Here is a 23,776-nt window from a genome sequence, read left to right as displayed (position 1 = left end):
TGGGCTCCATATGCAGCTGACTCTGAAAGTGAGTAGTAGTGGGTACCTGACTGTCTCTCTAGCTGGGGACCACTTTGACTTTTAGAATGTTTTGTCTGAGGTGATTCAATGAAGGCAAAGGTAGAAATGATACTGCAAGTGGCTGCTTGAAATGAGAATCCAGGTGCTGATGACCTTGTGGCCCTTGTGAATTTTCTTATCCTGCTGACACAGGAGATGGTAACCATCTTAGTTATTAATGGCTGATCTTTCAAAAGAGAAGGCCTCCTGTGTGTAGTCATTTGTCTGAACAGAAGCAATATTAGGTATTTTGGGTGACAAGCAAAATGTAGGGGTAGGGAGGAAGTAGAATGTAGTAAATATAGAGTGAAAGCTGTTCATATCAGCTGAATAATATGCAACCTCTTCACATAAAACAGACAGACTGTTAGAAAAAATGGGTTGGCTTCTACTGATGATTGGCAGAAGAATCTAGTCACAGCTGTTTCTGTGAAGATGCAATACTTTTCTGTAACTGTGTTTAATTACAGATTTCCCTTTTCAAGCAGTGGCTTAAAATAAGTAATAGAACATCCAAGTCAGAATGTTGACTGAAGTGGGCTTGTAGAAACCTATTTTATTAGGAAAGATGACTTTCTGGAGGATCTTTTTGTATCAGCAATCCCAGTTAGATGCTTGAGAGCCTGCAGGCTGCACAAAGGATGCCAGAATACAGAGAGGGTACACTGACTGAATAATGTGAAGCAGTTGTGCCAGGCACAGACACATGAGTCTTGACAACAAAAGCATTGTTCAAAAAGTAGTGAAGTTTCTCCATTGCTCATTTGTGAATACTACCATTATTAGAAGCCAAGCTATTTGTTGTAAGGGTCTTTTTCTGTGATGGGAGTGAAGCTACCTGTCTGGGTGAACAGAGGCTTGGGCCATCCACCTCTGAGCTCATGTACATCAGGGGTTTCAGGTGGATAAACAAGCTGGTTTTCCATGTGTGGTTTTAGCACACTCTCTTGATTGCTAATTTTGTACTTAATGTTATGCTGCTGTGGCCTTCCAGACTAAAGAGGACCAGATTCAAGTCATAGGTAACCTCAAGAGCATTTCTATGGCTTCCAGCAAGCTGTTACTGGCTGCCAAATCTCTGTCTGTGGATCCTGGAGCTCCTAATGCCAAGAACCTCTTAGCAGCTGCAGCAAGGTAAGGATGTGTTGCTTGCTTTGTTTTCCTGGGATATTTGCTTTTCTCTGTGGTATTTATATTGTGTTTATATATTCTTCTGCTATTGACAATTAAGTCAGTGGTTGGAACCTGTAGTTCTGTTTAAATTTAAGTAGGCCAGAGGAGAGTTACTTATGTTGGAGTAGTTCCCCAGCTGGTATAACTTGTTACCCTTAGTGGAAATAGGAGGCAGCCTTTGAAGACTTGGCCTGGTTTTTTAAAGGAACCAGTGTATTTTATGTGCTATTTTCTCACCATCTGTGTTCTGACAAGGCAGTAGCTAACACTAAGCCTCTCAATTCCTGAAAGACAAGAAATTGAGTAATATTCTTAGATAAAATGTGCTTAAAAATTGTAGCTAACTATCACTAAGTGTGCACGTGTGTATGATCAGGAGTGCTTGAAAGGGTTAGATGTTACATTTCTTCAGTGGAGCATCCCCTTACTTTAAGGATTATAAATCCACTCCCTCAGTAAAGGGCTTCCTTAAGAACTTACTTCATTGTAGTTTGTTTAAAAAAAATTGCATCTGTCTTGTCTCTCTGGAAATAAATAGCATCTATGAAAATTGTAGATAACTAAGGCTGCTTAAAAGTGAAGGAGTCACATGAGACTTTGTTCCTGCTGCAGCATCAAACTGCTCTGGATTTCTGCTTTAGGCTTGGAGCATTCCTGATGAGTGTAGAGGGATTTCACCCCAGTGAAATCCAGGTAGTTGTAAGTTCCTGCCAATATTCCCTCTGTGGAAGTATGGAATAGGAAAAGGGAGGTGAGCCAGGTTGAGCCTTTAGCTGTTCTCTGTGTGCATGTGTGAGACTGTGCACAGACACCATACAGCTCTGTGAAGTAAATACTGCACCAGCTCTCAGTTTGTGTTTAAAGTGCCAAGGAGACACTACTTCCTTTCTCAGATCCTCTGTTCTGGCTTGTGACAAGCTTGTCAGGGCTCTCTTTCCTTTCCCTGCTAGGGTATGTTCAGGGTCAAATATTTTTATTTTCTCTCTTCTTATGAAAATAAAAAAAGAGGCACAGCTTCCTTATTACAAAATAGCTTTCCTTCTCATTTTTCTCTCATCATCTATGGTACTATGACTAGTCTGGGGGTTTTGTTGGGTTTGTGTTGCTTTCTTCCCCATTTGCACCAGCTGCAAGAGCCACTTCATCTTTTTCAGTAGCTTTGTCTTCCTTGTGGATGCATTTTTCTTGACCACCTCTGACAGGGCAGCAGCAGTGTTTGTGTGTTGTATTTGATGGAAACAGATGTGGGATTCAGAGTCCCAGCAGCTCACCTCCACTCTGGGATTGGTGTTTGAGGGGCCACCTTCCTGGTTATACTGTGTCCAAATGGTTTTCAGAATAATGTTTGTACATTGGATAGATTCCTGGAGAACAGGTACCTGGTGTATAATAATGATATTTGTGAAACCATGTGGCCTCCTCTACAAAGCTGGTAGTTCTCTCTTCAATTGCTGATACTCTCTGAGCCAGGGTCTCAGATTAAAATCAACAACAGACAAGATATATTTGTGTGAAGTTTCTTTGAGAGTGAACAGAACTTTAAAATTTTTGTGATGTATTACTATGTCTGTATGCAATATTTTTCTGATGCATACAAATCACTGATGTTCAGCAGGTGAATACCAGGTATTCCACAAGGAAACCAAAGTTTCTGAAAAGGGTAGGAGTCTCAGTTAAGCAACTATGTCTATTAGTTTCCATTATTTTTGCTCTGGAGTTTAACACAAACATGTTAAATGGAACAAGGACACCCTGTTTCCTTTTGTAACAGTAGGATAACATCCAGGTAATTATATTGTTGATACATTATCAAGTGCCTGTTTTCATAAGCTATAGTTACCCAAATGCCTTTCAGTTTCCAAGGCCAGAGGAAAGCATATTCTCCATGCACTCCAATTTCACTGATTTTCTCTTCTTCTAGAAGCCACTTTCCTGGGTTGTTAGTCATGAGTCTACAATGAATGTAGTTATAATGAATTTTATTTATTATCAGAGCATTGATCAGAAAGACAGATGGTGACTGTTTTATGTCAGGTTCAGCCTATGTCCAAGAGCTGTGAACTCAATAGAAAGAGAATGCCTTTGCACAACTTGTTATCTGTGAATATAAACTTATGGGAGAATATAAGTTATTAGTTAAAGAGGAAAAAAATTTGCTAAGAGACTATAGAGATATATAGCAGGATTGTGTGTATGTGTGTGTATTACAGAAAGACACAAGACTTTGCTAGAGAAAGGTAAACAACATTTACTTTACATTCAACCATTGTTTTCCATACCAAATACTTGTTTCTGTATCCTTTAGGCCTTCTGGGGTGGTAGCTGAGAAATTATTCAGTTAGTGTCAGACCTGGAGAAGTGCTGAAATACCTTTTAGCAGTTTTACACTCTGTGCCAATGTAATATGTTGGCCTTGGCCTGCTGCCAGATGGTTTTCTGTCCTTTGGCACCAGTGCTTTCCCAGAGATGCCACTGCTGGGCTCAGCCTTGTAGTAGGAGATCCAAATTTTATATCTTTATGCAGTGTACAGTTAGTGACAAAAGTTTTACTGAGAGGAATAACTCTTAGGGGTTCAACTTTAAAATCCACCTTTTTTCCTCCTCCTCTCCCCAGAGCTGTGACTGAGAGCATAAACCAGCTCATCACACTGTGCACCCAACAGGCTCCCGGGCAGAAGGAATGTGATAATGCACTCAGAGAACTGGAGGTATTACCATATTTCAAAAGTTCTTATAAACAGAAGTGGGTCCTGCATGTTTGTTTCCCTTGTATTCTTTGTCTGAATAGCTCCTGTTACTGTCTTCTCACTTGATATCTGTGGCAGGGTTTTAATTGGGTACAAGGTGAGCATGGAACCCATGTAAATACCTTGTAGGTTTGGCCAGAATGAAATTTGCTCCCCTGTCCCCATCTCATCTTTCCTGCACTCCAAAGATACAGTTTAGTCCCTATTATTCATACTTACTGTCACTTGAGGAAGAATCATGACATTTCTAATACCACCAGTGCACTGGAGGGAGCTGCAATATCTTGGTTTTGCCACTTGCAAGATGTTGTTGCTGACATCCCACTTTGGGATGATGTTTGCCATCTTCTACCTTGACCTTTCTTAGAGTAGATTTTTAATGCCTTGTTTCTGCCTTCTGTATCTAACTGAAATGATGCATGTGTCACACAGGCTCTTGCAAGGTATGTTATTGATCCTGAGTGAAATGTTTGGCTGGCTAAATAATGGGTCAGTTAAAAGACCTCCACTGATCACAGAGAGGGCAACTTTCAGTAGTAGGAAATAATAGCTTTTCATTTAAGCTAGATGTTTGTTGTTTACTCTCAAGGTCAAAACATCAAGGGGTGACTGGCCTGTGTCAAGAGCATAAAAAAATTAAACTTTTTATTTATAGCCCTTAGTGTCACAAGGATACAAAAGTCATTGCAGTGTATTCCAGGAGATTGTGAGTTTTTATAATATGCAAGTACATGGTTATCATCCCAAAATGCTGTAAGAGTTCCCCTAGGAGCCACTTTGTCCTTCTGAATTCTTAGCTTCTTAAGTTTTCTCTCCTTGGTCACAGGGAGCAGTAGCAAATCCAAAGAATAGAAACAGAAACCAGGAAATCAGTCTGTAATGTAAAGAAGCAAGCAGGGGGAATATTTTTCTCTTTCTATTCAAGTGCTATTTCTCAGGGCTTCCTGAAAGACTAATGGGGAGAGATCTGTGAAACAGTAGGGATGGGAAAGGTGAGAATTTCCAGCTAATGAGCCACAGAAAACTGAGAGCTTAGAGGAGAAAAGTGTAGTAATTATGTTGTTGTTGAGACAGACAGGACTGGCACCATCACCAGTCCTTTATTAAAAACTTTTTGTGCTTTCTGTCAGTGGGCTTTTGTCAGGCAACTCCACACAGCACCGACTCCTCCTCTCTGCAAGTTTCCTTCTGCATGACCAGCTAACCCCACCCTGTCTCTTACCCTGTCTGACCCTCACAGAGCATCTTGCCCTGTCTGCCCCTTGCCTGGCTGCATGTCCCTCCCTCCTCACATCACATCACAGCCAGCAGACCCCATCCCAAACTGCAGCAGACCCTGGTTCTCTAACTCTTAGCCAGCTAACCCATTCTTTTATAACACCCACCCTCACTGGACAGGCAAGGCTGTCTCCACTTCTCAGTAATCAGTACAGCTGTAATTCATTGAGGAAAATTGTCTTCTGCACTGTCCTTACAAACCATCCTCCTACAGAAATAACAAACAAACAGCCTTAGGAAGCCCTTGCAGAGGATTGTGCCAATAGCACAGAATCACACATGCTGGCATGGATTGTGAGCAGGGATGGCAAAGGGCAGAAGGGATCTGTAGCATTTTGAACTTCCCAGAGAGAGAGGGAGTTAATGAGAGAAGCCTGGATATATGGAGTTAAATTAATTTCTGGAAAAAGGGAAAACAAGGCATAGCAAACAGTCCTGAAATCAGACTCACATCAAAGTAACTGGAGGAACCAATGACATTTTAGAAGTCTTAACTTTTAATTTCTCTTTGCAGTGATTAAACTTTTGCCTCTTCCCTTCATTTCCCAAAGTTATCACACACTATTCCTAGTCTTTCTTGGGCTTCTTAACTACTAAAAAATCATTTTTTCTGTAGAGTATGTCTCAGCATGGATTTGATAGACTGTCAGTAGTCTCTGTGGTCTTTGGAGACTGTGGAATATGTTTTTAGAGAGGACCTTATTGTCTAACCTCCAATGAGGTAGCTAAACTTGCCCAGAATTGCAGCTGAAAAGAGTGCCAGGGGTGTTGCAGTAATTGCAAAAGTATGTTAGTGAGAAGTTTGTGCTGGCTTGTGTTTTGCCATTCTGTTCCTTAGATTCTGAGGGGCTCTGTCCCCAAAGTAGTGTAAGTGCTGTAAGAACCTTGTTTTCTTTTCAAGTTGTTATTTAATAGAGCACAACATGAAGAGATGCTGCAATGTTAATTAGTGAGAACTGGCTGATAGAAGAGACAACTGGAAATTGCTTTCTAGACACCATGTCTTCACCTTCTCATTTTTAATTGCTATAAGGCTTTAAGACAAAGTTTTACAAAGCAATAGCTGAGCTGTAAAAAAAAAAAAAAAAAAAAAAAAAAAGAAAAAAAAGTGGGTGTTTCCATAATATCTTAAAATTAGAAGTTGTGTTATGAGAAAAGTCCAAGTGTTTAAAATCATGCCTTGATTTCCTTTAGATGAAAAGCAAATGTCCAGATGTCAGATACACATGCTAGCATCTTTCTCTACTTAATTGATTTCACTACCATCAGAAGGATTAAAAGTCTTTTCTGCATGATACTTGGCAGTAAAATAGTGTTCCTTAAAACTTGGAAAAAGGTGTGCTACAGATATCTTTATGTATAAAAGACTTAATTTCCTGAATTTTGCAGCTTTTTACAAGTTTTGTTATCTAATTGCATTCATTCTTCTCATTGAATATATGACTGATTGTCACATTGTTATTTTCAGGACTCAGAATCACCTCAGAAAAAGAAATTAAATCCAACTATATGCAGTTTCCTGACAGAAATCCTCCCTGTGTTGGGGGAATCTGTTGACACTGTAAGAGGCAGGCAGGTGGTGGATGTGTAGTCAGTTCAGTAACCCTTTGTGTTTCCAGACTGTCCTCAACAAATGGCAGCTGTTCCTCTCATCACTCCTTTAAATTTTTGATTTCCTGCATGACACACCCCCAGCTTTGACAAAGGTGTGAGATTACACTGGGATAAGCAGGATAGGCATGATGGTCTGTGTTCTCAGCTCAGGATTTCTGACTGTCAATAATGAGTTTCTCTCATTATTTCAGACAGTTAAGGGAATGCTGGATAACCCAAATGAACCTGTGAGTGATCTCTCATATTTTGACTGTATTGAGGGCGTCATGGAAAACTCAAAGGTAATTTCTTTTTCCCACCTCTGTGTCAGTTATAAAGTGTGTTTGGATTTTCAGAAGTTTCCACATGCATATTGAATGTTAGAGTGTGCAGTCAGTGTTTATAGCTAAAATGTCTGCTACCCTCCTTGATAAACTCTGCCTGAGATTGGTCCCTTACAGGTAATTTCAGGTTTTGGTCACTTAGAAGGTGTGCTGCCTCAGTAAGAAATTTTAAATTAAGTGACTGGTGCACAATTCTCTGAAAGCTTCTCCTCTCTCCCTCCCTCTCCTGTGCACTAGACAGCATGTCATATTTTGGGGTGCTGTATTTTGACTGCAGCTATGTTAGAATGGCCCAAAGCATGCATGGGAGGGCTTGGCAATGAAATCCCATTGTATTGTTCTATGCAGAACAGCTTTGCCAAATGTCTGAGCAGTCCAGACACACCAGTACATCAGAAAACCTGTGGGAAACATCTTCAGTTATTTTGAATTAAACCTGTACTTCTTCCTTTGAAGCTGTCATGTTCTGCAGTCTGTGAAATGCACCTAGTGCAGGTTAGCTGTGATAACTAATGGAGGACAGCAAAATTAATAAGGGTTAAATTAATTAAGTTGTTAAATTGTACCCTCTTAGTCATTTGAGCTGTGGTAGTGCTTGTGTTCCTGTCAGTCCAGTGTTGGTGTACATGCCTGACCCTTCACACCACACAGAGGAATGTGCCCAGTTCAGTGAAGTCTAAAAGTTCTGGAAGCCAAGTCCAGGGGGTTTGTGGGCCAAAATTGGTTTCAGGCCAGCAATTGCTTGTCTCTAAATGGTATAGAAAGCATGCATATGAGATAACTTTGTTTTTTAATTTCTGAGGTTCTTGGAGAATCAATGGCAGGCATTTCCCAAAATGCAAAAACTGGGGATCTTTTAGTCTTTGGAGAATGTGTTGGAGTTGCATCCAAGGCTCTTTGTGGCCTCACAGAGGCAGCAGCTCAGGTAAGAAACTATATATAAGGCTATAAAGCAATTAAGTTTTTTTTATTTTTTTTTTAGCAAGCTCATATTCTGGGTTTGTAAATCTGAATGAAAGTCACTTCCCTGTGGTCAATCAAGTGATGACTTTGTATTACACAGCATTTTCTGTGTAGATCCACAGAAATTGCTCAAACTGCAGGAGGAGCAGAGTGCAATAACATGGATTTTCTAAGGAAGGTAAATGTCATCTAGAAGGAAGCTTTGCTGAGGATAAAGCAAAGCTGCAGCATATGGAATTCATGTTAACAGCTCAAGCTCAGAACTATAATATAATAGAAAAATGCACATAGAATTCACAGTTAAAAGTAATTAATCAGTTTCTAGTTTGTGAAATTCTTAAGGAGCACTACAAATTTCAGACATTGGAACTAAGAAAAAACCTGTTTCAGCTGTTCAGATACTTTGGAATAACCAAAATTTTTAAACTACTACAACAAATCAGGGTCTGATCTCTGTGGTGTCACTGATCTGATAACTGAGTGAACTATAAAGAGCTGATCCAGTCACCTTGGTGAAGGATTTGGCTGTGGGGGACTGTGCTCTGCATCTGAAAACAACTTGATTTCCCCAAATGTGTAATACCTTGGCATGGACTAAATCTCCTCCACATCTAACTCTGAGTTGCCTTACTGGCATATTAAGGTAACAGGTAATTTGTCTGTAATTGATGTGAGGAATCTTTGTGTATGATTGTGACAGTTCAGGTAAGCTGTGGTTGTTGAGAGGCATGAAACTTGTATCAGAGAGAGGAGGTAAGGTTGGCCATCAGCCACCTGGAGCTGCAGTAGCTGCAGGCCTGATGGGACCTGCACTCAGCAGAAGTGCCTTTGCTGGATTATTTTTGTAGTCTTGACAAAAACCTCCACTGCCTCCAACCATGGCTAATGCAGTAAATAATTTGCCAGTACCTATAACCATTAAAGCTCTCTCCCTTGGCTGTGCAAGTGACAAGTAATGTTTTCAAGGATAGCAGCTGTCTAAACAGTGGACTATTAGTTTTGTTTCAACTAATTAAATTTCTCAAGTGTAAGGGTTTTCTTGGTTTCAGTGGATTCTGGAGGTGTATTGCTACAAACAAATGGTAATTGTATTTCACAGATTTCTGAATCATCTCTGACCACATATGGCTGTCTTATCAGAGATCCTAAGCCCATGTAGCATGATTTATTAGGATTGTTTTCTATTTCCCCCATTTCCAGGCTGCTTACCTGGTCGGTATCTCGGATCCCAACAGCCAGGCTGGCCAGCAGGGCCTTGTTGACCCGATCCAGTTTGCCCGTGCCAACCAAGCAATCCAGATGGCTTGCCAGAACCTGGTTGACCCAGCAAGCAGCCCATCACAGGTGACTGCAGAGGATTGCAGGGACGCCATCCCTGTCAGCACACAGCACTTGGCTTTGTTCCTGTCCACTCAAAGGCATTTTGGTTTGACTCTGTTCCTGGCTGTCCTGGTTTGAAGGACAGGTGTCTGCCAATAAAGGCAGAAGCTTGTCTTTGAAATGGAGAATGTAAACCCCCTCCCTCCAAATTATTATAATTTTGAAATTAAGGGGCTCTCAGGCAAAAATAGGGGAATTAGGAACAACAGTTCTTTACTAGGAAAATTAAAATAGAAATACAGTATTACAAAGAACAATCCCAAACCCTGCCAGAGTCAGAATCCAAGCTGACACCCGTCAGTCAGTCAGGGTGTTGGCACAGTCCCATTCAATGGTGGCTGCATCCTCCTGCAGTGGCAGATGTGGTTCAGCTGGAGCAGTGCTCCTGGAGAAGGTGTAGTTTTCCTCTGAAGCTCCAGGGATGATGTGGAAAGGTCTGGTTTTCCTCTGGAATCCAGTGGAGAGAAGGTACCTTGGTGTCCAAAATGTCAGTTTTTATCTGGGTAGGAAAGGCTTGGCTCCTCCCCTGGCTGGAGCATCTCCCATGGGATGATGGAATTTTATCAGTCATGCCCTGGGACTCACTGGCCATGAACAGGAGATATCTCCTGGAGGGAGGATGGGCTGTGGGAAAGATAAAGATAATTGCCCCAGCTGGTTTTTAACACATGGCCCATTAACAGGAGATATCTCCTGGAGGGAGGATGGGCTGTGGGAAGATAAAGATGATTGCCCCAGCTGGTTTTTAACACATGGCCCATTAACAGGAGATATCTCCTGGAGGGAGGATGGGCTGTGGGAAAGATGAAGATGATTGCCCCAGCTGGTTTAAAGATGGCCCATGAGCAGAGAATGTGTGCCAGGAGATCAGGGTCACTGCCCCACCAGCTTCAGCAGGTGGTAATTTCTGGCCACACCAACCCAACACACACTGACTGGCCTTGGATGCTGATGTTGCAGAGCTGCAGTGTGGCTCCTGTCCCCCCCTCCAACACTGTGCCTGTTCTCTGCTGGTTTTTACAGGTCTTGTCAGCTGCCACCATCGTGGCCAAACACACGTCTGCTCTGTGCAACGCGTGTCGCATTGCCTCATCAAAAACAGCAAATCCTGTTGCCAAGAGACACTTTGTGCAGTCTGCCAAGGAAGTTGCAAACAGCACTGCTAACCTGGTTAAAACTATCAAGGTACAGATGCTGCTCAATTGTGCTTTCTTCTTCCTTTGTTATTTTAGAGGATTTTCTTTTTTGCTTTTTCCCCCCCCATTGAGATGGAATCAGAACAGTTAGGAACATCTTTTTATCTTCTTGGATATGCATGGCTTAAAAAAATCACTAATTAAGTTTTTGAAAATCTAATTTGGAAAACATATTCAGTGGTGTAACTGTTGAGTTCAAGCTGCAAAGAACTCAACAGTTTTAATACTGGGAGAGGCAGCTGGCCCATCCAGTATGAGACTCCTCAGGACTGATGTATTTAATGAGCTTGCACCGTAAGAATAATCTGCAAGCAGCTGAATGTGAAGGTGTGTAATGGGGTTAAGTTCCCCAGTATATGGAGATTTTTGGAGCTATTTCTAACAACTTTACCTTATCTATAGGAGAGAAAAAAAGGAAATAAGTAATAGTGGGAACCAAACAGAAGCAATTTATGTTGCTAGTCTCCTGTTAATATTAATATTTTATTTTCCAGATTCCTGGTAGCAGTAGGTTTTTTCCTTGCAAGCAGAAGTAATATTTGTGAAGCCATGGAGAATTCACAATTCTGAGCCCTTCTGGAAGCCATTAACTGATCTAATCTGATTTCATTGGCTGAAATGATTATTCTGAGACTGTGAGAGAGATCAGTTGACTTGGGTGAAAATGAGAGCAATATATTACTCATTTGCTTAAAACAGAAATAAGTAAAAAATTTCAAAATCAATCTGTAGGAAACAACCACCTTCACAAACCACAAAAATGTGGGAGTTTGCCCCCTCCACCCTTTGGAGTATGAGGTCCTGGGACACATGAGAGACTTGGGAGACTCATCAGAGTGCAAAGACAGAAAACCTGCAGCAGTTTAAAGTTTGGGGTCAGTGACCAGCTGAGGAAAGGAACACACACCTAAAAGATCACATTCTTTGCATCAGCCTTGTTTGTGGAGGAGTTTTCAAATATCATCAACACACAGCAGTTTAAAACTAGGAAGGCTTAAGCCATGTTCCTTCAATTTTGCTAAAGAAACCAATTCAGAGCTCAATCCTAACTTCATTTCCAGGCACTGGATGGAGATTTCTCTGAGGAGAATCGCAACAAGTGCAGAATTGCCACTGCTCCTTTAATAGAGGCTGTGGAGAATTTGACAGCATTTGCTTCAAACCCAGAGTTTGTCAGTATCCCAGCACAGATCAGCACTGAGGTAAGGCAGGATACTGCTTGTCCATCCTTCCAAAGCTGAAAATATTGAATTAATCACATGTTGGGAGAGAGTGAATGTAAAGACCCCAAAGTTATTTCCTTGGTTTTCTGGGTGTTCACAGGGCATTCTGCTGTCTTTTCTTTAACCTTTGACCTTGACTTTTTTACCAGTAGGATTCAGAGTTTGGCTACACTAAGTGCTGCAAGTCTGCTGTTAGCAAAGCCATACAGCACAGATTATTTGCATGTTTTAGTAGCTGCATTCTTCAATGCAGTACACTTGTAAATATCTCCTTTGCTTTCTCTCAAGAGCAGTTTTAAGAAATGGAACCTAGTTAGTTCTGAATCTAACTGAAATCTAAGTGTGTCCTCCAGGTCTGTGGTACCTGGGTTTATCAGATGATTTACAATAAAACAGATACACAGATGATAACCCAGTCAGGAGTCATCAGTCATAACTTGGAGTTAGTAGTCTGACTGGGGAAAAGGCACATCTGTGGATGACAACAATTTTTGTGACAAAGTGTATTTTCTATAGTCTGCAACTAGACAAGTGTCATTGTTTCTCTTGTATGTCAGCTGGAAAATGCATTTCTTAACTTCAGACATCTTTCTTAAGTATGTTTCAGAGAAAGCTGTTGGACTGATTATTTTTGTTCTATTTCTGTGCTGACTATCTGTGAATATAATAGTATGATGGAGGAAACTATAATTCCATTTTAATGCTGTTAAATAAATAGAGTTTTAGGACCAGAAAGTTTGGATGAACTTGAATAATAATTTAAATGTTCTTTCTGTTCTTACACCTTCCTGACCACAGGGATCACGAGCACAGGAGCCAATTCTGGTTTCTGCTAAGACAATGTTGGAGAGCTCATCTTTATTGATCAAAACTGCTCGTTCTCTGGCTATCAACCCCAAAGACCCTCCCACGTGGTCTGTACTAGCAGGGCATTCCCATACAGTCTCAGATTCTATCAAGAGTCTTATTACCTCTATCAGGTATGTCTTTTGTAGTAACTGAACAACTGTTCATCAAGAAAAATGCCATATGGCCATTGTGTTATTTTTCAATGATGGAAATTACTCTGTGATGCACAATATCTCCCCAGTTGCACTGGGTATTTAATCATAACTGCTGACTGCAGCACCCTGCAGCACAGCAGGGTGTTTGTATTCTGTGTTTGTGTCCTTCTCTGGTCCCACCCTCAATTCACTGTAAGGTGAATGAAATAAAGAATACTGTAGAAAATGAACACTAGCTAATATTACCTCCATGTAGATCGTGTACCAACATGCAATATGTGGGAAATTGCTTTTTTTATTATATTTTTTTAAAGTGATCCTGTATGGATTGGGGAAAAACCCTGCTCCTTGCCACCATGCTGAGTTTAGGGTCTGTGTCTTGCAGGGACAAGGCCCCAGGGCAGAGAGAGTGTGATTTCTCCATCGATGGGATCAACAGGTGCATCAGGGACATCGAGCAGGCATCACTGGCTGCTGTCAGCCAGAGCCTGGCCACCAGGGATGACATCTCTGTGGAGGTGAGGCACAGAGCTCAGCTCTAACACAGGAGTGCTGCACACCCTGCTGCTCAGTCCAGTGCAATCCACTGCCAGTGAGGGGAGAAATGTCCTTACTGGCACCTTTCTAGGCACAGTCAGACCAAAGTGCATCACTTCCTCAAAGATCCCAGAACCACAGGGAATAGTAGGGTGAAAGTAGTTATTTTTTACTGCCACCCACATATTGCTCTGACTTCCTATGCTGATCTGGCAGACTGACAGAGTTTTTGTGGTGCCTTGCCATGTGGAGGCCAGGATTAGTTTCTGGAGATTCATAATATGTTTGTTTCTGAAGCTAGTCTACTACTAGAAGCATAATGATGTAAATGTCAATGTTTTATTTTCTTAATGCCTAGTTTGTCCTTTAATAAGTGAAATTTAAAGTTGATGTTAGTGTGTTCACTTTAAGAAAGTTTCCTTCTCTGCCCTCTTCTGTGTCTCAATTCACATTGAGATTCTCATCTTGGTATTTAACTCTTTTCATACTGCTACTTTTTGAAATTGTGTGTTCATTGGAGTGGTTTCTTTGGGCTGTAACACTGCACACTAAAAGCACGTCAGACCAAATGAAGCTGTGCAAAACAAGTCATTGCAGGAAATAGGTCATAATTAATTTTAATTGAAATGATGAAGTTGTCTTGTTCACCATCTTGAACTGAAGCAAATGTTACCAAAATTGGCAGTTATTTATTTAAGCAGTAAAGAATGTAACAAAGGGCAAAAATAATCTTTTTCTCTCTTGCCTATGAGAGTGACCTTAATCCTTATGGCTGCCAAGATCTCAAGGGCTCTGATTCTCTGAAGGATCTCTGAATTAAAAGTATTTATGTCTTGACTAGGCCATTAATATGCTTTTAATATGTTTACTTCTGTCCTGCAGATTGTATTCAGGAGGTCACTCCTCATCTCTGTCCTTCAGAGATGTGAAATTTTTCCTTTGCCAGTGGATTTCTCCCACGAGCTTCAAAATTTTTTGTTGTTGCACTGTATTTTCTGCTTTGAAAAGTGTTTCTTCATACTTAAATCAGTGTTCCTAACAGTTTTCTGATTGGTGCAGTGATCCTCAAAGGGCAGAAATAGCTGGGGAGGTGTTATGGTCTGAGGGTGATTGTCAAGGGTGGCACAACTGGATAAGAGAACAGCTGTGATAGCAAGTGACAGTTTCTCTTCCTTTTAGGCTCTACAGGAGCAGCTGACATCAGTTGTACAGGAAATTGGGCACCTCATTGATCCCATAGCCACTGCAGCTCGGGGTGAGGCAGCTCAGCTGGGCCACAAGGTACTTCCCTGCCATGACAAAGGCATTTGAAGTCTTGGAAGCTGAATGTTAGGGAAGACCCCAATTTCATAGCAGTTTCTCTGCTATGAAGAACAGAAGCAGAAGAACAAATTTGTAAGGAGAAAACATTTCAAATTTTCAATTTCAAATTCTCAGAGCCAAGACCAAATAAACCTTTCTACATTTTGGGCCAGAGGAAAGATATTCTTATTGAGGTTTTTGGATAAGGGCTTTGTGTAAATGTCTTCATCTATTATATGGAATATAAGTAGAGTCAGACTCATGCTTATAAAATATCTGTCCAAAAAAACAAATGTTAGAATGCACATTCCAAAAGTATATTTACCATGGTTATTGCAAGATTTAGGAGTTTCTCACACAGGAAGTTCTTATCCCATATATTCTTGAGAGTAAAAACTGTAGAGGCAACAAATATTGAGAGGAGACACAATCCCTGGGCGCATGATCCAAACCCAGTGCTGTACAGTGAAGCATTGTGCTCCCTGAGCTAACCCACCTCCCAGTGGTAAAGAGGGAATGTTTTCTCTCAGTTTCACCTGAGAAATGTGCTTCATGCCTTTCTGGGGCTCTTCTGGCTTTCTCAGGTAACACAGCTGGCAAGTTACTTCGAGCCCCTTGTTTCAGCTGCAGTTGGTTTGGCATCCAAGACACTGAATCACCAGCAGCAGATGACTGTGTTGGACCAGAGCAAGACTCTAGCAGAATCTGCCTTACAGATACTGTATGCTGCCAAAGAAGGGGGAGGAAACCCCAAGGTAAGGTGGTTGTGTGGCATTAAGGGTGAGAGAGGAAGGCAAGTGGGGCGGAAAACCCAACCTGCTGTACAGTCAAGGGAGATGTTTGCAGTCAAAGTGCCAGTGACAGCTCTCCTGATGTCTCCTGAGCCTGGAAAATTTTCTCCAAGACAAGATTCCAGTCTTCTCACAGCATCCACTCAGGGGACACAAAGTCAGGGTATGACAGCAGCTGTCTAGGCTCTCATAGAGAAAGCAAATGCTTAAAAACCAGGGCTTGTCTGGTGCATGGCCAATGGGATGGGGAGCCTTGCCAGGAAAGAGCAGCAGCACACAACTGCTCATAACTCAGGTGTGATTTGTGCCTCAGAGAGCTGCCATCCTTAGAGGACATTTAAAGACTGGCACCTGAGGCTGAAAGTGTCAGGAGTTAACAAGTTTTATTCTGTCCACTTTGCTGAAGTGTTTTACTTATCTTTGCACAGAAGTGTTACTTTCAGTGCCTTTACTGTTTTAATTTCTTATGCTTCTGATTCACACGTTGTTTTGCAGAGAGAACATCCTCTGACTATCTTGGTTTTCTCATTCTGTCTTCTCCAGGCATCTCATACTCATGATGCCATCACTGAGGCTGCACAGCTGATGAAGGAGGCTGTGGATGACATCATGGTCACTTTAAATGAAGCTGCAAGTGAAGTTGGCATGGTTGGAGGTATGGTAGACTTGATTGCAGAGGCAATGACCAAGGTGAGCATAGAAATTGGCCCCTTCCTCACTTTGTGCTTGAAAGGTGATCCACATTGCAGAGCTTTGGGCAAACTAGTACTGTTTCAGTGGTCAGTCATGAAATGTTGTCACAGAAAACCTGAAGATTATTTGATTTTGCATATTGTAAAATAAAACTGATATGGGCCATGGTGCTCACATTTACAACCTACATGATATGTGTTAGGAGATTTCCTACAAAATAGTTTGTTCAGTAATATTCTGGCATTTAACTATGACCTTTCTTAGGTCATCCTCTTGACCTAAGGCCAAGGCCAACCTTGAAGCAAGCTACTTTCAGAAAAGATGATGTCAAAGCCTGAAACACTCTGCTGTGATTTGTAGTGCATTCTACTGAAGATGTATAGTTGCAAAGTGTATGAGTTCAATCCAAATATTTGGCTTGTCCTATCCTGACTTAGAGATTGAAGACTTTAGCACATAAAGATATCTTATCTTCTGGCATGAACTTTTTGGTTTGTAATTGTTGCACCTTCCTTTATTAGCTGAGAAGAGCAGATTGCTGGACCTTGCATGAGAAGCAAACCTCATGCTCAAAACCTTTGCACTGTATGTTCTCTGTATCTTCCATAACCTGGGCTCATAACTGGGCTTAAGTATTTTCTGAGCTTCTCTGTACATCTCTTGTGTGTCTTGAGAGAGAGGAGATCATAGAATTGAATATTTTACTGTTGCCTGTAAATTATGCTGTTTATTGTGACTTTTTAATGCTGTGTTTTTTCCTCTGTCTTGTAGCTGGATGAAGGGACACCTCCAGATCCAAAAGGAACATTTGTTGATTATCAGACCACTGTTGTGAAATATTCTAAAGCCATTGCTGTTACAGCACAGGAAATGGTAAGAAATTACCTTAGCAGGGTCCAAACTCTGTGTACATAAGGAATGTGGAATTATTTGCTTAATATTGAGACACTCTTGATCATCAAATTTTCAATAACCTTATCTCTTTTGGGGTACTAGAGCAAAAGGAGTGATGATTTTGTCAATTTAACTCTTCATCTTGGTGGTGTAATCATTGAGGGGTCCTCTGCAGGAGGAGTGCTGGATTGTATTGTTCCTCTTCTGCACAAAAGCTCTTTATCTGGCTCATTTTTGAGTAAAAATAAAAGGAAAAACACATGCTTTCTCTTCAGCCCATTTAAGTGGGCTGAAATGCCACCTTTTGTTTATCAATGAATTCAGGATATTCTTTCACACTTATTGTTTCATGTAGCTAGTGAAATAACATCAATGTTTTCAGAGCCCTTTAATGCTTAATGAATGAATGCAGACCAACATCATACACTGTCCTTTTTTTTAATTTCTATAACTCACCTGGGTTTAAAAAAAAGAAAAAAGTGACAGCTGTTGAATTGAGATTTTTCTTGACTTGTGTTTCACAGTAATGCATCATGTGTTTTCCCTTGGAACAGTACTGTGGTTTCTAACTTGTTGTTGAGAGAGTTGAGGTGACTGTTCATGAGTGCTACAGACAGGATTTTTTACAAAGTTGATTGCTCTTGCAGTCAAGACAGGTCCATGATTCTGCTATCTATGACAGCAGAAATTTGACTAAAACTAGCTTTGCCCAGGGATGGACCTCTGCTGCTTTTACTTAAATTAATTTGAGACAGAAGAACTATCTATGTTGAAAGGTAGGAATTTTCTAAGGAGAGGTTCAGTTATACTGATGTTCTACTAAGACATTCTGTGTCATCCTGTCTATTTCTTCTCCATCCTTTCCCCTCATCTGAGATGTGTTTTGCATTGGTCCTCAGACTTTTCCCACTTCCGTGCTTCCACGTCTCAGCTGAGGCTGATGGGGATTAGCTCACCTCTGACAAAATAAGGTGGCTGGCACACAAACCCACTTTCCAGCCAAGTCTGAATAGCTGTACCTGGCCAGTGGCCCCTCAAAGAATGAAGTATTGACTCTAACTGCTGCTGTTTGACTCTGTGTGCAGCAACTGCCCAGTTGCCATGACTCTAATAAAGCATGTTTGCTTGAGTTTCCTCTGCAATTCTTGCTGGAGGACACCTGCCTTCCATGGCAAGCAGATTCCCCCATTGTATCAGTGTGGACAAACAGATGAGCGTGCCTCTAATCCGGGGTGTATTAACCAGTTATCCTCACGCCTGTCCATTTTCTCTTCTCCTGCCTGTGTTCTCATTTCAGATGACTAAGTCGGTTACTAACCCGGAGGAGCTGGGAGGACTGGCGTCGCAAATGACCAGTGACTTTGGGCATTTGGCTCTCCAGGGCCGAATGGCTGCGGCTACGGCAGAACCAGAGGAGGTCTGCAGCCCCTAGACCTCTTTGTTCTCGGTGGTGTTAGCAAGGGTGCTCTTTTACTGTGGCCAGCACAGTAAAGGTGACAAGGCTTGTTGTAAGAATTGCCCAAAGAACAGAAATCCTGTGTCAGAACCTCTGTCTGGCTTTAGAAAGAAACAGCTCAGGATAAAAGTGGATAAATTCATAGACCACAGCAGAACCTCCTAAATTACTTGAGGTTTTCACTTACAGTCAACTTGCAAATCCAAAGATAATTCTAAACTTGCAAATCCAAAGATGCCTCTTAACTTGTTACTCTGCGGCTTTCCTTCAATCTTGCATGTTTTTTGACAAGTTACAAATATGTATATGCTTTTTTAAAATCTTACCTCTAAGTGATTTTAAGTATAACTTTGCATCCTGAAAGTGGAATTCATGCAAGCAGTCAGAGCACAAGTGTCTTTTGCTGAAGGACACCCTCCATAGCTCAGAGCTGGAATGTCATGTGGGAGAAGCATCTTACTTGCCTTGTGCTAAGAGAGGAGGATGGGCTGGTGCCTCAGCAGCATTAACCTGTTGTGGGAGTTGCTGCATCTTCTCTGAGCAAACTGCACAGCTCTTTCACCTCTCTCTTCTTGCTGGAGCATAGACAACCTTTGTCAAGCAGATGTATCAGGTTATCTACATAAAAGCCCTTTAAAGAGTTTTTGACTTTGTGCTTACACATCCTGCTGATACACTTACTTAAATATTTTGTGTTCAGTGGCTACATGAAAAGCAATGCTTGCACTTGGTTTGATATTTTTAAATTGAATTACCATTTCTGCATGTTACTTTGTGCCTGAGGTTAAAATAATTCCATTTGTGATACTAATGGCTGTGATTCCTGCTCAAGTATTAATCCTAAACCCCACTGGAATGACAGCATACATGCAGGGACTACAGATATCAAGTTTCAAAACAGGGATACACATCTTGGAATGTAGGATTATTAATAAATCAGTAATAAAAGGATTTTCCCTGTTTCAGTGCTCCACATGGGTGTGATTGATTGTGGAGAGTGAAGACCAAGTGAAAACCAAGCAAAGAGAATCACATACTTAGATACTTTTTGACCCAGTGTCAGCAATGTACAGTACCATGTGCATTTTACCTGTTACACATCCCTGGAGTACAGCTCAGGCTGACAGGGCAGTTCTGGATGATGAAGTAGCATTGTTTAAATGATGAAGTAGCATTGTTTAAATGATTAAGTAGCATTGTTTAAATGTGAAGCTGTGTGTGCTTGAATTATGTCCCTTTGACTCTGGTATCTGCCTTACCCCTTCTCTGTCCCTGGCTCTCCCAGGGTCATTCCTGCCCTGTTTGATCAGAGAGCCTTTTATAGGGCTGTCCTTCATGTGTAGATGGAATTACATCTGTACTTTTTTTTGGGTCTTTGCAGAGGGTATAGTGGTGGGTGGAATATAGGTATTCACCAGAGAGGTGGTGTTTCCATTTCTGTTGACACAGTGTACCAGCATTACATTTATTTGTTTATTTTCTTCTTTCTTCCTTTTTTCTGTGCCTTCTTTACCATCTAGATCGGGTTCCAGATCAGGACTCGGGTGCAGGAACTTGGCCATGGGTGTATCTTCCTTGTGCAAAAAGCTGGAGCTCTCCAGATTTGCCCTACAGACAGCTACACCAAAAAGGAGTTGATAGAATGTGCTCGTGCTGTCACAGAAAAGGTAAAACAGCTTTCCCCATGGTGTTTGTCTACCAGGCTTCCACTGTGAGTCAACCAAAGTGGATTCAGGAAACTGTTTCTTTTAACTTTACCTTGTAGTACAGCAGTGTCTGAATTACCCAAAGGTTTTACTTTCCTTTCAAGCTTTCAGTGTTCATGTGTTGGATTAGCCCATGATTAGTCCTTCCTCTGCCTTGCAGTAAAACTTCAGCCTCCTATCAGAGGGAGATTGGTCCAAAGCAATATTTTAAGATGTGAGCTGGCTCTTGTGCCTTTTGAGGCACTCCCTGGCCATAGTTACTGTGAGGTTGGTCAATGACATGTTGTTTCATGTAGCAATATCCTCCCCTTTAGGGCAGGTCCAAAGTAACTGCCTAAAACTGTCTTCAAACTCTGTGAGGCTTCTTGTTCCTTGGAAACATCTCCTTCAAATAAATGGCCTGGATAGTTTTGTTGAACATTTTTGATGGTTTCTCTCTCCTTTTGTTGGGCATTAGGAGTTGGTGCCAGTGGCTTTCAGATTTCACCAAATGCCATTGCTTCAGCCTGTGTTAATGTGCTCTCAGCTGCACCATTTTCACATGTACCCCAGGAGCAGTGACAATTCCAAATTTAGGCAGGGGTAGGCAGTACCTTGTAAGTCAAGTTAAAGCTGATAAAGAGAGTAGTCATGATTCACAGGACCAACTTTCTTCCAATGACCACCTTGTTGCTTTTTGTTGTTTCTAGGTCTCCTTGGTTTTATCTGCCCTCCAGGCAGGGAACAAAGGCACACAGGCCTGTATTACTGCAGCCAGTGCTGTGTCTGGGATCATTGCAGATCTGGATACCACTATCATGTTTGCTACTGCTGGAACCCTTAATGCTGAGAACAATGAATCATTTGCAGATCACAGGTCAGTGTTGCTGAAGATGGAAGAGTGAATTCCCAGGGGAACAGTGGAGCTGGCAGAGGAGACTGGGACATGTTTTTTGAATGAAATTGAATGAGGCAGGGGAGTGAGAGGAGGAATGGGAAACCTGGAATTTGACTTATTTTGAATATGCAGTTCATAAACCATTTCTTCTTTTACCCAGATGCTGCTTTGGATTTGTTGTCTTCACATGTCAAAAAACAGATATGGGTGGGAGGGGAGTGGGGAACCCTGACAAGGACACACTCTCTGTTCCTGTTGCCATTCTTCCTTCTACCTTCCTTGCCCATGATTGCTTTAGTTTTTCTTACAATATGCTGATTAGTGTGGAGATTTGACAGCTGGTACTTTTCTCACAGTGTGGCCAGATTTTCTCTTGGTATTCAAATGCAATTCTCTCTAATGCTATTGCCCAATCTATTTATTTTCAGGATGGGCTTATTTTATTACACTGCCCTGCATTTGCCCCAAATGCTCTGCTGCTGTTTATTAATACTTGTTTTTGTTGTTTTTTGGGGTTTTTTGGGTTTTTTTTCTTTTTTTACTTACACCCTTGTCCTGTGTTACATTATGAATGGACACTGGTATGATGACTTAGATCAGCTCTTTCATGTAGCTGCTTGTCACCAGAACACTGGAAAAAACATTTTTTCTCTTTTCTCCTTTCCCACTCCTTCCTTGCTTCCTCTTCTTTTTCTACAGGGAAAATATCCTGAAAACAGCAAAAGCTTTAGTTGAAGACACAAAATTGTTGGTTTCTGGTGCTGCCTCAAGTCAGGACAAACTGGCCCAAGCAGCTCAGTCATCAGCCAACACCATCACTCAGCTTGCTGAGGTAGTAAAATTGGGAGCAGCTAGCTTGGGATCTGATGATCCTGAAACACAGGTGAGATGTTTTAAGATTTTCTGATACTCTTACAGAAAAGAGTTTCATATAGTAGAACTTTGTGTGATTTACATTTTTAAGCAACACAATATGTTTTGTCTCCTCTGGGACTTTTCTGGATGTACTCAGATATCACTTGTTTAGAATACAATCAAGAGCCATTGAGTGGAACTAGTCAGGCCTTTGTGTAACCCTTCTGCTTTTATTTCACTGCTGTGTTCCAGCTGGGATGCTTCTGGCAAATTATTTGTCTCATTAGTACTAACTTGAGATTGGAATTCTGGCTTATCCCATTTTTGTTCTGAAGAGCTTGCAGGTCTTTAAAGCTGCTTATCCAGATTATGTCTGTACTGTGCTCTGTATTATTTGTGTAGGCTGACAGACTCTTGCCATTTTCCAGCTATATTTATCTTGTTTTTTAATTAACTCTATAACTTTTCCATGTGGATTACTCCTAATATTACTTCAGTTGTTTGTTTGAATCTCAGTGAAATGGAGGCAGGCAAGCATATTGCAGATGTTAGCAAAAACATAGATTTTTTTTTTTTTTTTTTTTAGCTGTGTTCTAAAAATCACACCCTCACACAGACACCATTTATTGCCTGGGCCTTATAGCTATTTCTCATTCCATAGGTTGTTCTGATCAATGCTATCAAGGATGTTGCAAAGGCCCTTTCTGATCTCATCAGTGCTACCAAAGGAGCTGCCAGCAAACCAGCAGATGATCCATCCATGTACCAGCTGAAAGGTGCTGCCAAGGTAAAACCTTATCCTTAAGTTTTATTTGAAAGTGTCTGTACAATCACATTGGATAAACATGTGGAACTTTGACCTCAGCAATTTCTGATTGCCTGAAAACTCCTTTATTTGTTTAATTATCATGGACAACACAAGAGTTGATATTTAGTCCTAAAACAAGTAGAATTCATGAAGTCTCTTAGTCCCTGTTAGAAATTTAATTTGCCTTGCTGCATACCCTGCCATCTCTGAAAACAGGAGGAAGGATTCACCTGTTTTTGTATTCACTTCTCTCTTCTTCAGGTGATGGTAACAAATGTCACATCCCTCTTGAAGACTGTTAAAGCAGTAGAAGATGAAGCTACTCGAGGGACCAGAGCCCTGGAGGCCACAATTGAGTACATCAAACAGGAGCTCACGGTACAGAACTCAGTGGTTGTTGTGGGTTTTGCAAGTACACAAAGCTGGGAGCAACTTCTTCTTTTTCTTCAGACATTAAGCTTTCAGTATGATTTTATTTTCTGATCTGATGCTGTTCAATTTGTTTTTTTTTTGATCCTGGCTTTGGTAGTGTCTCCTCAGCATCACTCTCATGCTGTGTCTGCAGTTACAACTTGTTTCTGTTTTTCCCTTACTATGAAATGATCCTACCTGTGATGGCCTGCTATTGATATTCTGTATAAGCAGGAATTAATGATAGTGTGGAATTCTCTCCTAAATTAGATGTTATACCATGACAATTGTTTTCCTTCCTCTTTAAGACATAAAAGTATAGTTAAGAGGTCTTTTTACTAGCATAATAGTGAGTGACATAAATTAATACCTGCATGTTTGTGAAGAAGCATGTTTTTTTTCCTTCCTTACAGTCCATTTTTGTAGAAAAAACCCTGTAGACACAGTGTTCAGCAGGAAATGCTTTGTTGTATAGGCTGTGGATT

The 23,776-nt window shown here is 41.1% G+C and overlaps 1 protein-coding gene across 7 annotated transcripts in view; it reads left to right on the top strand.

Annotated features, from left to right (window-relative positions):
• The window catches only part of TLN2 (talin 2), a 113,234-nt gene that overhangs the window by 70,036 nt on the left and 19,422 nt on the right, over positions 1-23,776 (top strand). For all 7 annotated transcript variants that reach the window (XM_056499618.1, XM_056499619.1, XM_056499620.1 and 4 more), the window contains 19 exons: positions 1,055-1,194; positions 3,848-3,941; positions 7,064-7,153; positions 7,998-8,120; positions 9,359-9,502; positions 10,562-10,723; positions 11,796-11,936; positions 12,756-12,937; positions 13,347-13,479; positions 14,678-14,779; positions 15,385-15,555; positions 16,135-16,281; positions 17,056-17,157; positions 18,476-18,595; positions 20,155-20,301; positions 21,030-21,196; positions 21,917-22,100; positions 22,734-22,859; positions 23,142-23,258. In XM_056499618.1, coding sequence (XP_056355593.1) covers positions 1,055-1,194; positions 3,848-3,941; positions 7,064-7,153; positions 7,998-8,120; positions 9,359-9,502; positions 10,562-10,723; positions 11,796-11,936; positions 12,756-12,937; positions 13,347-13,479; positions 14,678-14,779; positions 15,385-15,555; positions 16,135-16,281; positions 17,056-17,157; positions 18,476-18,595; positions 20,155-20,301; positions 21,030-21,196; positions 21,917-22,100; positions 22,734-22,859; positions 23,142-23,258 — 2,592 coding nt within the window. The remainder of the gene's footprint in view (positions 1-1,054; positions 1,195-3,847; positions 3,942-7,063; positions 7,154-7,997; positions 8,121-9,358; positions 9,503-10,561; positions 10,724-11,795; positions 11,937-12,755; positions 12,938-13,346; positions 13,480-14,677; positions 14,780-15,384; positions 15,556-16,134; positions 16,282-17,055; positions 17,158-18,475; positions 18,596-20,154; positions 20,302-21,029; positions 21,197-21,916; positions 22,101-22,733; positions 22,860-23,141; positions 23,259-23,776) is intronic.

Source organism: Oenanthe melanoleuca, chromosome 10 (genome assembly GCF_029582105.1).
Source record: "Oenanthe melanoleuca isolate GR-GAL-2019-014 chromosome 10, OMel1.0, whole genome shotgun sequence".
NCBI classification, from domain to species: domain Eukaryota; kingdom Metazoa; phylum Chordata; class Aves; order Passeriformes; family Muscicapidae; genus Oenanthe; species Oenanthe melanoleuca.
Note: the sequence above shows the minus strand (reverse complement) of the source record. Positions and strands in the feature narration are given on the sequence as shown.